This window comes from Diabrotica virgifera, chromosome 5 (assembly GCF_917563875.1).
Source record: "Diabrotica virgifera virgifera chromosome 5, PGI_DIABVI_V3a".
NCBI classification, from domain to species: domain Eukaryota; kingdom Metazoa; phylum Arthropoda; class Insecta; order Coleoptera; family Chrysomelidae; genus Diabrotica; species Diabrotica virgifera.
In genome coordinates, this window is record NC_065447.1 from 145,904,826 (window position 1) to 145,918,937 (window position 14,112).

The 14,112-nt window shown below is 32.2% G+C and overlaps 1 protein-coding gene across 3 annotated transcripts in view; it reads right to left on the reverse strand.

The window, feature by feature from the left end:
* Positions 1-1,203: 1,203 nt before the first annotated feature.
* Positions 1,204-14,112, reverse strand: part of LOC126884472 (uncharacterized) — a 175,648-nt gene continuing 162,739 nt past the window's right edge. For 2 of the 3 annotated variants that reach the window (XM_050650408.1, XM_050650407.1), the window contains exon 12: positions 2,935-13,406. In XM_050650408.1, coding sequence (XP_050506365.1) covers positions 13,327-13,406 — 80 coding nt within the window. In that variant the 3' untranslated portion in view covers positions 2,935-13,326. Of the gene's footprint in view, positions 1,503-2,934; positions 13,407-14,112 lie in introns of those variants that run through there. The other variant, XM_050650409.1, reaches the window with a different exon arrangement.

A 14,112-nucleotide genomic window follows, 5' to 3' on the forward strand; every position in this document is an offset into this window, starting at 1 on the left:
GTGAAAACTTAGTCTTTCTGTTAATTAACAATTGAATTGTTGCTAAAATATTCGCTTAGCTTTCACCGGCTTCTGAAATTACAATCTATACCAATAAAGCTTTGATGTCACTAAGGTATTTAATTATTGATTAATAATTACTTACCTAAAACTTTATTTGAAAATTAGAGTTTTTGTTGGGAAAACTCGCATTTTCCGAGGAAAATTTTCGTAGTTATAGAGCAATAATTGAAAAAAATACGATTTGTCGGCGCCATTTTGTTTATAAAAAAAAGTAGCACACTATCTGCGGACTTTGCATATCTATATTATTAATATATAGGATCTTATAATTCGATTCCAGCAATAAAATTGCTGGTAAATAACTTTTCCATGAATTTTGCTAATTAGCCCAGAGTATCTGTTCAGGTACACTGCAGGATCAGCACAGGCAAATCGTCCATTTACTCAAGGTTTTTGCTGTTAATTTTACAGAACCGATTGGATTGACAAAATTTGGCATACCCACAGCTCACATCGTTGTATCAGAGTAACAGTAGGATATGTAAAATAATGTAGTTTCGAGAAAATCGCTACATTATAACATAAACATACTTTTATGTTTATGTTAATATGGTATAATTTATGCACATAACGTTATTAAATAAAATGATGTTGAGTAAGCGAGTACAAATATAAATGTAGATAAGCAAAATTATTGGCAAAACTCGCAAATTGAATGTAAATATAAAAGGAAATATATAAAATGATGAAGGGTCGTCATTTCATATATTTCTGGGCAACTGTGTACACGTGTTTCGGACTAATTGTTCCATCATCAGGACAGTGTTGCTAAGTTTAAAAAGGTGTATGTTAACTTGGGAAATGATCACTACAGGAGCAATGTTACCATTTTTGGTCATATTGTTAGAAGACCCTGTCATATAAGGGATACAACTAACACTGCCAAAAATGGTAACAATATGACCAAAAATGGTAACATTGCTCCTGTAGTGATCCTTTCCCAAGTTAACATGTAACTTTTTTAACTTGGCTACACTATATGGACCAATTAGTCCGAAACACGTGTATATAGTTGCCCAGAAATATATGGAATGATGACCCTTCATCATTTTATATTCACTTGAATGTTTGAATATTTTTTACTAATTTCTTCATTTCTCTTGCTTGTTTTTGACCAGTCTCTTCTGATGGGGGCAATTCATAAATTAAAAATCGAAGCATTTTTATAAAATAGTTATATATTGTAAAAATAAGTACAAGATGTCACTTTATTCTGACCAACAACAGCTAACAATAAATATTGTACAATCAACTAATACACCGATTATCAATAAATTGATGGCAATAAACACTTTTCATTTTTAAATAACACTTACTTTTCAGAGACAAATGCAGAACAGTTTTATAATTGGATTGCTGATACAAACATTATAGATGCAACACATTGAAATTCACCCACACAAACTGTTGGTGAATTCTGTTAAAAATTAACATCATTGCTAAAAATTAACAAAACAATTAAAAAAAATATTTGAAATGCATAATATAAATAGAAATTAGTGAAACTTCATTATTTTCCTTAACAGCTAAATTCCTATAATAATACACAACCAAACAAACATACTGAATACATATACATATCGTCCTTGGGTCCCTTAAGGGGGGGTCGTATAGTTAATTCTACGTTTTTTTGCTAATTTTAAAACGTTTTCCCTTGAAAGTGGTAGGGTTAAATTAAATTGGTAAAAGGATATCTTAAAGAACCACACTTGAAGATTATTCAGTTAAATTTTTATTGAAAAATATTAAAAAATGAAGCAGTGACGTCATTTTTAAGTAGATGATCCAAAAAGATGATTTGCGGTGTACACCATATCTTCGGACAGAATCATTTGAAACATATATAAACCCAAAAGATTATTTTAGTTTAAGAGTTTTCTGAGATAGTGACGTCGAGTTTTTATGATTACATTGATTTTTAAATTCATAGTATAACTTTAAAGTGAAAAAATCAAAAAAAAAAGTGTGTTCGGTAAAGAGAAAAATGGTAATATAAACAAAAAAAATATTAAAATAAGCAAAAAAATCGACGTCACTACCTAGTAAAGTATCTAAAAAAGAAGTGTGCAAAATTTCAGAAAGATCGGTGCATTAATTTTTGAGTTATGATGTACACCGCCTCAAAAAACATGTTTTTCAGAAAACGCGTTTAAAAAAATGTAGGTTTGTCAATATAATACTAAGAAAATTTTTGTATATATTCATATCTCCGTCAATTTTGCTCGGATTAACTTGAAATTTTAATTGTATACTCTTGAAAATATTTACAATCAAATAAGCCAATAAAAAAATCGAAAAAAATAATCAAAAATACTATACCCCCCTTAAGAATAGTCTGCTTCAACGAAAATTTGACCCCCCCCCAGAAACTCAGAAATCAAGAGCTTCTTCAAAATTTAAAAAAACACGTCAATTTATAATGGGAGGGGACGAATTTTCATGCAAAATTCATGCCCTCAAATGTAACCCCCTACTACCCCGCATCAACCCCCACTTTTTTTAAATAGCAAGTGTGGTCGAGTGGCACATCATTTGAAAGGTAATTTTTTTCTCTACACGACACTCAATTTCTTTTTAATTTATGTAATAAGTTTGAAGATAATTTTGGATTTAACAAATGTATTATAAATTAGTTAAATCCAAAATGGTCTTTAACGTTATTCCGTCAATTAAAAAAATTAGAGGGTCGTGTATAGAAAAAAATAACTTTCAAATGATGTGTAACTCGACTACACTTGCTATTGTAAAAAACTGGGGGACAGTAGGGGGTTACATTTGAGGGCATGAATTTTGCATGAAAATTCGTCCCCCTTCCAATACAAATTGACGTGTTTTTTAAATTGTGAAGAAACTCTTGGTTTCTGAGTTTCTGGGGGGGGGGGTCAACACTCTATAGATAAAGTTTGTTTTTTAATTACAGTTTCAGAATACAATAAACAATTTGATACAAAAAAATTAACAAAATACTAGGTCATAGGAGAAGCAGAAACATTTTTTCACTGCCATATCAAACCTACATAAACAATATTCAGAATGCTCACAAACTAACTCAATTCATAAAAGAAAATCTCTTCAAATGATTTTAACATAATAAAAATTAAAAATTTAGTAAATCAGTCTGAAATAATTATTTATTAAAATGGAAAGTCATAATGTTAACGAGGCAATATAAACCATAATGCTAAATATCTTATTATCTATCTTAAATAAAACCGACAATCGAAGAAAGAAGTTCATAATTAGGTTTAGAGAAAAATACTATCCTGGATCAAATTATTTTTTGAATGCGGTTCAGAAAATTGGGAATCAGCAGTAATATACAGTGCGATGGAATAAGTGTTACCCCCCCCTTATTAACTTATTTATTTTTAGCACATAAGCAAAACGCTCGGACAGGTCGATTTTTAAAATAATCATAGTATATTATAGCATCAATGTTTCAAACTTTACGCGATCCCTCTTCAGGTGACAGGCACAACTTTGATTTTTTTAAATGGGAAAGTACATCATGCGACACCTTATTTAAAAGTTTTTAAAATACTGATTACAAAAATGTATAATGCTTTAATCCCTTTTGAAAGCGTAGGCGCAAAATTTCGGTCGAATTATTTTTCAATGTATTCATTTTTTTTTCGAATCCTGAGAAAACTAATACGTATTTTTGAAAAATTTAAACGCAGAATGAAATATTACAGTATTATCGAGGGTCGAAAGTCCCTGAAAACTACTATAATGATTATTTTAATAAGACACAGGGGTGAAAAAAAGAGAAAATTTAGTCTGATTTTTAGAAATTTTTGCGCATACGCTCTTAAAGAGGATTAAAGTGTTATATATTTTTGTAATCAGTATTTAAAAATCTTTTAAATGAGGTGTCACATGATGTCACTTAGCTGATCATGTCACTGATCGTCAATTAGCAGCCAAAGCGAACGGTTGTCGATCAACAAAAAAGTTGTGATAAACAAACCTTGTATATTTTATATTTTAAAATTTTTGGAGAAATTGTTCTTGAACATGCAAGGTTTTCCTTTCATAAGAAAGACTTATGTAGTTTTCAAGAGTGTTTGTTCCGCTAAAAACATTGTTTAGTGCTAATTGGTGATAAACGTTCGAACTTTGTGTTAAAACATTATACCTTTTTGTGTTGTAATTGTTGGTGAATGTAAAGGTGGGAAGCAACGCTCCAAAATAACGGTCAGTATTATTTCAGTAAATAAATAAATAAACAGTAGATATTACGATTTTCACAAAATAATACATGAGAAATATAATAAAAAAAATATAAAACACAAAAAATAAGAAAAATAAAAAATTTCAAAACCGATAGCGGTTTTTTGCAAAAAAACTTGTGATGTTAATTTTTGTAAAAGTAAGACTTAAGGTAAATATAGATTGAGTAAAAAATGACAGATCCATATAATTACACAAATAATCCATTCCTGCAACCAAACCATGTCCCTACTGATAATAATGGTCAAATCCTAGTGAATCAACCAATACCTTTGTACCAACCTACATCTTACCTAAACACGCAACCAATTATGCCATTATCACAATGGCACAATATCATAAATGGACAACCCTTTAACCAAAACAACTTCCCTTCTGGAACAAACAACAGTTTAACTGCACCTGCAACTACTCAGGACAATGAATGGCAAACAGTGAACTACAAAAAAAGGCAAATAAGCCCTGAAGATAACAGGAACGCTAAAAGATAAACCAAAATAAAAGATTATTGGTTGTCTAAACCTAGCACCAGCACCAGCAATATATATAACAATCTCCAAGAAGAAGATGAGGATAAAATAGACCAATCTAAAAGAGAAACGGAAAAAACAGAACCCAAACCACCACCGATATTTGTATCCGGTGTCGAAGATATGAATCCCTTAAATAAACTTCTTATTGAAATTGCTAAAGATCAGTACACCTTAAAAGCCCTGGGTGAAAGTCAAGTAAGAATCCAACCAACTTCGAGTGAAGCATATACTACTATAGTGAAAGCATTGGACACTAAAAAAACAGAGTATCATACATACCAGTCTAAACAAAGCAATCCCTTTAGAATAGTAGTAAAAAATATTCATTATTCAACAAATCCTGCCGATATTAAACGGGACATAGAAGCTCTTGGACATGAAGTTCTAAATCTATGGAATGTTAAACAAAACATAACAAAAAAACCATTGCCCATGTTCTTTGTCAATCTAAAAATTAAAGAAAATAATAAAGACATCTATAATGTCAAGAAACTAGGACACTCGATAGTTACAATTGAAGCCCCTTATGCTAGAAGAGTTATTCCACAGTGCACCAAATGTCAGAGATTCGGTCATACAAAAAACTTTTGCCATAGAGAATCCAGATGTGTAAAATGCACAGGGTCACATCACACTTCAGAATGTACCAGGAAAATAAAAGATGAAAATGTGACATGTGTAAATTGTGGAGAACAGCATCCCGCAAATTACAGAGGGTGTATTATACATAAGCAACTTCAAGAGAAAATGCATCCAAAACTTAGAGAACGAAATGGACAAACATCTAAAGGAAACAGGGCTACAACACAAGGAATGACATATGCACAGGTAACCAATCAAAATAATCAACAAGAAGGTAACATTATGTACCAACAAAATAGTATAAGTCAACCTAATGATATCTCTGACCTAAAAGCAATGATGAGAGATCTCATTACGCAAATGGGAACAATAATGAATCTTATCACCGCTCTTGTCTCAAATAGGTCATAATGGTTCAAACACTAAAAATAGCATTATGGAATGCAAACGGCTTAAACCAGCATACTCATGAACTCAAAAGTTTCATAACCAACAATGAAATAGATGTCATGCTAGTTACTGAAACTCATTTCACAAATAAAAGTCACCTAGCCCTAGTTAACTACAAAATTTACTTTACCAACCACCCAGATGGGACTGCACATGGAGGCACAGCAATACTAATAAGAAACTCAATTAAACATCACGAACTGGAACGATTTACAGAAAATCACCTACAAGCCACTACCATTGCAATAGAAGGAGTTACTGGAATCACCAAAATATCTGCTGTATACTGCCCTCCCAAGCACAACAATAAAAGAGACAACTATGAGATTTTCTTCAAAACGCTTGGAAACAAATTTATAGCGGGTGGAGATTACAACGCTAAAAACACAGTATGGGGTGCGAGAGTTACAACTACTAAGGGTCGTGAACTACTAACTGCAATGCAGTGCAATAATCTAAACTACCCGTCAACAGGAGAACCCACATATTGGCCTTCGGACCCTTATAAAATACCAGACCTTCTTGATTTCTATATCACAAAAGGAATTGACAGTAAACTAGTCACAGCAAGATCCAGCTTAGACATGTCTTCGGATCACACTCCAGTCCTTATGAACATGTACTCCGATATAACTCAGAATCCGAATCCACCCGCTCTGTGCAATAAAAAGACCAATTGGGATACTTTTCAAGAAGTATTAGATGAAGCAATAAATTTAAAAATATCATTAAAAACACCTGCAGATATTGAATGGGCGATAACTAACCTCATAAAAAATATACAGAAAGCTTCATGGGCAGCAACTCCAAACTACAGTCAACAAGAAAAGAATCCTGCCCTCCAACTATAAAAGAAAACATTTCAGAGAAAAGAAGGCTAAGAAGAAATTGGCAACAAAACAGAACAGTGAGCAATAAAAATAAATTTAATAAAGCAGCAAGGGAACTAGAAAAATATTACTTGAAGTAAAAAATGATTCTATACAAAGATACTTAGAAGAGCTTACACCAACAGAAGCCACCGACTACTCACTATGGAAAGCCACAAGGAAACTAAAAAGTCCTCAGACACCAATACCACCAGTAAGAAAAAGCAATGGCAAATGGGCAAGAAATAACATAGAGAAGGCAGATGCCTTTGGTGGCTATCTCTCACAAGTCTTTCAACCAAACAGCTTGGAATCAACACCTGAAGAATTGGAGGAAATAAATAGAGTACTAAATGAACCTTACCAAATGGAGCTGCCCATACCGAAATTTAAGTACAATGAAGTTAAGGATGTAATAATGAAAGAAATTAATCCTAAAAAAGCTCCTGGTTATGATCTGATAACGGGTAGGATACTACAAAAATTAACAAAGAAAGGAGTAACGGCAATATTACAAATTTTTAATGCAATAATAAGATTAAATTATTTTCCGCAACAACTGAAAATGGCAGTTATAATTATGATCCCAAAACCAGGAAAAAAACTAGAGGAATTAACATCATATAGGCCAATAAGTTTACTGCCTGTGCTTTCCAAAGTGCTGGAAAAATTAATAATGAAAAGCATCAAGCCAATACTAGATAGCAAAAATCTCATACCAGAACATCAGTTTGGGTTTAGACAAGAACATGGAACCATAGAGCAAGTCCATAGACTAGTAAAACATATCAGCAACGACTTTGAAAATAAACGATATTGCTCAGCAGCGTTTCTTGACATAAGCCAAGCGTTCGATAAAGTCTGGCACAAAGGTCTACTCTATAAACTAAAAAACCTATTGCCTCATCCGTATTATGAACTTCTAAATTCTTACTTATCTGACAGATTCTTTTCAGTTAAATACCATTCAGAATATTCAGAATTACACCAAATAAAATCAGGAGTACCGCAAGGTAGCGTGTTAGGACCAATGCTGTACCAGCTTTTTACTGCAGATCTACCAACTTCAAGAACTACAATAACAGCAACCTTCGCAGATGACACTGCAATACTCGCCTCACATCATGATCCAGTAACTGCCTCAAGAAACTTACAAGCCAGCCTTAATAATATCCAGGCATGGTTAAAAAAATGGAAAATTCGAGTTAATGAGACCAATGAGATTGTAAATTAAATGGAGCTTAAAAAAAATATTTTTGTAATCAGTATTTAAAAATCTTTTAAATGAGGTGTCACATGATGTACTTTCCCATTTAAAAAAAATCAAAGTTGTGCCTGTCACCTGAAGAGGGATCGCGTAAAGTTCGAAACATTGATGCTATAATATACTATGAATATTTTAAAAATCGACCTGTCCGAGCGTTTTGCTTATGTACTAAAAATAAATAAGTTAATAAGGGGGCGGGTACACTTATTCCAGCGCACTGTATAACCGATACTACACTATGTATTACATATTATACAATTATATTATACACATAGTTTCAAAAGTTATGCATCGGGTAAAAGTATGCTCATTTTCATCTTTGATATTTTCGTGAACAGATTAACGAATTCCGCTAATTTTTTTATTATTTTAGATTTTTCTTTGGTATCTACACAGTTGGGTACAGGTTTACTCAAACTTCTTTTTTGAACTTATACCGGGTGGAAGAAAATATATCTTTTTTGATGTTAAGTGTGAGAGACCCTGCAGGGAGGACAAGGTATAAGTGTATGTGGGTATACATCGAAATCATATTATAGTCTCATGTTTTGTGAATATTATGTTTTTTGAATGTCCCTGATATCTTTAACAAAGAAAATAGACGATTTTATTCTTTAACGTGACGTGGTTAACTGACACAAAACTAAATTAATAATAAAAAATAACAGTTAAGAAACCTTCAAAAACAGAAAGGCACATAACGTTAACAATCCTGGTCGACACCTTAAGTTATTTGTCGACCAAGTGAGCGGTATGCACAGCGCAGCATAAGAGAGACGAGATTGTCTAATGGAGGCTCTGTGATGTTTTGGGGTGGAATTTCCTTGAGAGTAAGTACGGATTTGGTGTCTACGTGGAGTCTCTATAAATATCGAGAGGTACATTGCACAGATTTTCTTTTTTTGAACACTTTGTTCCTTTCGCATTATATATAGGATATAATGTCATCTTAGTGTATGGTAAGACATAAGCTCCTCACGTATAGCATGTCGTCAGTTAAAACACATACTAAAGAGTAAAACCGTCTAGTTTCTTTGTTATGAAAGATATTAGAGAAACTAAACAAATAAAATGTTCACAAAATCTGAGACTACAACATAATTTCGATGTATACCCACCTTTGTATCTTTTCCTCCCTACAGGGTGTATCAAACTTTTGTTTCAGTTAAAACACATGTTAAAGAATAAAACCGTCTATTTTCTTTGTTTCTAAAGATATCAGGGATATTAAAAAAAACAAAATGTTCACAAATCATAAGACTATAATACGATTTCGATGCATACTCACACTTGTACCTTGTCCTCCCTATAGAGTGTCTCAAACTTAAGATAAGAAAAACATTTCTTTTCTTCCACCCGGTAAAAGTATAAAAACGAAGTTTGGGCAAACCTTTGCTCAACTGTGTAAATACCAAAGAAAAATTTAAAATAATAAAACAAATGGCGGAATCCCTTAATCTGTTCATGAAAAAATATAAACCATGAAAATGAGCATAATTATAGGTGATGGATAACTTTGGAAACTATGTTTATATTAAAAAATCTTTTGAGTTGGCAAAGTAAAAAATAATAATGTAAAAATAGATCCTACATACATATCATCAAATGAAGGTATGCTTCTTTTCATGAGCATTTTTCAGTGCGTCACAAATGATAGAAAAAAGGTAAGTCCGTGATAATATACATTTTAGTGACATGACATTTTAGTTAAATCTGACAGTTGTCACATTCTATTTGCAATTTGGCATAAAAACAAATCAATTGTTTATTGCATTTATAAAATGGTATTTTCTTTGATTTGTATAGTCTTATAAATTATTAGTACAGATTATATTCGTAGATATAATAGAATAGAATAGAAATATACTTTATTGTCACTGAAAATTTTTACAATTTTATGGACAAAGCTTACATACAGTCAAAAGAAAAATAATATCAACAACAAATAACAACTACAATTTAATAAAATTAGATAAATCGTCAATATACAGTAAATAAGATATAAAACCAAAGACAAAAACAATTACTTAATTGCAAAATTTATATACATTGCAAATTGAAAACTGAACATACAATAAATAAAATACAACATTAGGAATTGACAGTTTAAGCTACTGCGTATGAAACCCAATTTTCTTAGTTATTCATTAAGAAATTCTTCTATTGAATAATATGGTCTTTTAGATAGATAGGCTTTTGTCAGTTTACGAAATTTTGGGAAAGATGTTGCAGATTTAAGTTGTAAAGGCAGATGGTTGTAAAGTTTTTTTGCGGAATATAATATAGATTTCTTTACTAACTCAGTGCATGGGATCGGTAAATAAATATCAAAGATTGAATTTCTGGTGGAGTAAAGATGATTGGGCCTTGCTGGAAAGGCATGAAAGTGTTTACGAATTAAACAAACCGTTTCTAGAATATATAAAGATGGAAGTGTTAAAATTCCGTGATTACTGAAGTAACTTCTGCAATGTGTAGATCTTCTGAGGCCAAACAGATACCTTATTGCTCTTTTTTGCAATTTAAAAATAACATCAAATTGAGCAGCTGTACTAGAACCCCAAAAAGGAAGACCATATCGAAGATGAGACTCGAATAACGAAAAATATGTTATTTTAGAAGATGCTAAATTGAGTTCCCTTGAGACAGATCTTATTGCATAGCAAGCTGAGGCGAGTTTCTTACTTAACGAATCGATATGAAGGGACAATTTGAGGTTGCTGTTTAAAAAATACCAAGAAATTTTACAGAATCAACGGTACTGATCTGGCTGTTATTAAGAGGCAAAGGTTGAAGAGATCCTTTATAGGATAATGCTACTGTTTTATCTACATTAAAAGAGAGTAAATTAGAGTCGGACCAGGTCTTTATCGTCAGTAGATCCGAAGTTATAGTTTCATGAAGAGATGCTATAGTTGAGTTGCTAATATTATTATATAATTTGTAAATAATTTTTTTCGATTATAGCGCCACCTATTGACAACTAGAATAAATGTTATAAATGTCACCGACGAAATGTAATCACCGACGTGCGTTTTTTTCTGTCACATACAATTTAATGCGTGAGAAAGAAATCGAAAAACTGTGACGTACTGAAAGATGCTCATGAGAAAATGCATATTAAGATATACAAAACCATGCTAATAAGGAATGTACAGGAAAATTTAAAGGGGTGACAGACACGCGAGTAAGTACGCGAACTTATGGCTCGACGACCTTTTTCGAACGAGTGTCACCGTAAGTACGCGTACTTTAAAGCCGGGTACACACATGCTTTTAAATTTAGAAAGTTTAGCTCGCATACCTATACTGTCCAGGCAAAAAAGCGGCGTAGATTTTTGCACATGCCAGTGCCAGTAAAAAATTGAGTGGTTTTCATCAGAAAAATATTAAAGTAAGATAGTTTCCTTATCGGCCAAACGAGGCATTTAAATTTAAAAGTTTAAAAATAAAACAATAATTTTTATTAACAAAACAACAGATTAGGTCTTCCGTCTACACCACAACTCTCTGCTAGCTACTGGCATGCCAGTAGCGCGCGTTCACACATGCCTGTGTCATTCCCCACGCATGCGCATTTCATCTCAAAGCACGCTACTAGAACGAAAAATGAAATTGTTTGTGATTAGCTAGCATGCCAGTTAAGGTACACACAGTGTATAACACACTTGCCAGTTTGGGGACTGTAGCTGGTGCGTACTAGGTACTGGTATGCTAGTTACAGGCATGTGTATGTATATCTCCGGCTTTCGTTTGCCGAGTAAGTTCGTCGTTGATCCAACCGGTTTTAAATCTTGCTCGTAGCTTGTACAAGTATCACTGCTTCGAGCCGTCATTGTATTGCGTATGCTACGCCTATATTTTTACTAATTACGCAAATTGCCCATAAATAATTGAATCGTTTATTGTTGAAAGGAGACAAGTTACATTTTATAAGTTTTGAGAAAAACGTAAAAAACTATTATAAGCTATACTACATTATTTATGATTATGTATTTGTTTTTTAGTAAACCTAATTAAATATTGATAAGTAGTTACATTAGACTAAAACAAGGTAATTTTTCTTTTTGTTTTTGAATAATTGTTATTTTTGTGCATGTCTTCTCTCGACGACATCGCAATGCAGTATGAGTAAGCTTGCCGTGTGTCACCGACGTCGAGTCGAGTACGTCCGCGATCTTTAAAATCGCGTACTTAAAGTTTGTGTGTCTGTCACCCATTTTAGACCATTTGGCATAAAAACTCAAATAACTCAACATAACCGTAGGTGAAATATGAATTCGATGATAGGTATTCGAATGTTTAAATTTCTAATTGTGCAACTTTTATAAAAATAAACCAAATAACTAATACAATTATGGGGCAATTTTCAGATTCAGGGTGTGTGAATATAGCTACAAAATAACAAAATTTGGTATTTGGCAGTGTTGCTAGGTCCTTAGAATAAATCGGGAAAGAACATGTGATATATTTATTAATTTATTTATTAACATGGAAAACATAAACTAGGTAAAATAACGAGAAAAAATGTATCTTGGCAATTGCTTTTAGGGGTGGCATTGAGTAGAATCATGGACGCTAAAAGTATCAATAATAAACCGAACTCCAGCTTTGAAAATGTGGATACGTAGACGAATATTAAAGATTATTTGGATGACTCACATAAACAACAATGAAGTTTGAGAAGATTCAACAAGAATAGAGAATTAATAAAAACTGTTAATAGGAAAATCTCATTTGGGTCGTAGATTGACAGCAAATAGTTATAGAATACTACAAATGGATTTCAAGTGAAAAAATAGGACAAAGCGGAGTAAAGGTAAACAAGCTTCTTGGTTGACAATATTTAAGATTGGAATGAAATACGAAATGCGGAGGGAGCAATTTACTTAGATAGCAGGAGGCCGTAAAGCCTTCGCCATGGTGATCACCAATGTCAAATAACTCTGATGTGGTACATAAAGAATGAGAAGTGAACAAGTAACAGGTATGAAATAAATATTACTTTCACAAACTAAAGGTGGTTACGATTGCTGTTTTTTTAAATAGTATTATTTCGATCATTTTTTTCCTAATAAGCCATAGCTAAAATTTTTCAGTAACAATCTTGGATTGTGTACCATTACATACAATTTCTTACAAATACGGTTTTATCAAAAATATGCTTTTATAAACAAATTATACTGATGAGCAATTTTGATATTCTACACAGTACTTGAAAATGACTCTTTAAAACACAATGTTCATTAAAGTCTACATAGTACTTATTAGTCATAATTTGTGTATGATGTGCAAATTAATTGCAGTAAATTGAATCACAGCTGAATATCTAAAATCCTATGTTATCAAAATTCTTGCTATCAATTTCTGGTATCTCTTCGTTAATGTTCATCCTATCTAGGTCACAAACTACAAAAAAAATATTTAGAATATATTAGAATATACAAAAGAAAATAGTATAGAGATAGTTAAAAAATATTTAAGAACATCGAATAATCATAAGCAAAACAAAAGAGTCTTTTTATTAAAGGCGGTTATTATAACAGTTATTTTATTTCTACTACAATCCTGTTGCAATCTCTGACTGTCTCTGACTGTTATACCTAGTTGTAAATGAAGCAGGATGCTACACTGTCACCGTAATCACACTGGGTTCACTGTTCCTAGTCCCAACTGTCTAATAAATTTAGTTATTATTTTGTTGCTACATTGCAGTGGGATAGCATCCCGAAAAAGTGACGGAAAATTCGTCTAAAGTTAATTTTGTTCAAAACTTTAATCTCCACATTCATGCAATTTGACAGACAAAAATAAAAAAGTTTTCAAAACTTTAAACGCGTTTTTCTCAAAACTGCTCTTTCAAAGGCGGTGGACATTGTAATTTAAGCCGATCCACCTGAAATTTTGCAAAGATTGTCTTTGGACATTTCGTGAGGTAACGCTGTCGAGATATATTTGGTTTTATGCTTATTTTTTGTTTCAATAATAAACATGTTGATTTTCACCCTTTTGTTACACAGAATTTCGCTTTTGTGACTCTTGAGTGATACCAAAAACTCAAAAATCGTTAAAAAATAAAAAAAAACTCGACAGCGTTACCTCGAGGAACTATGGT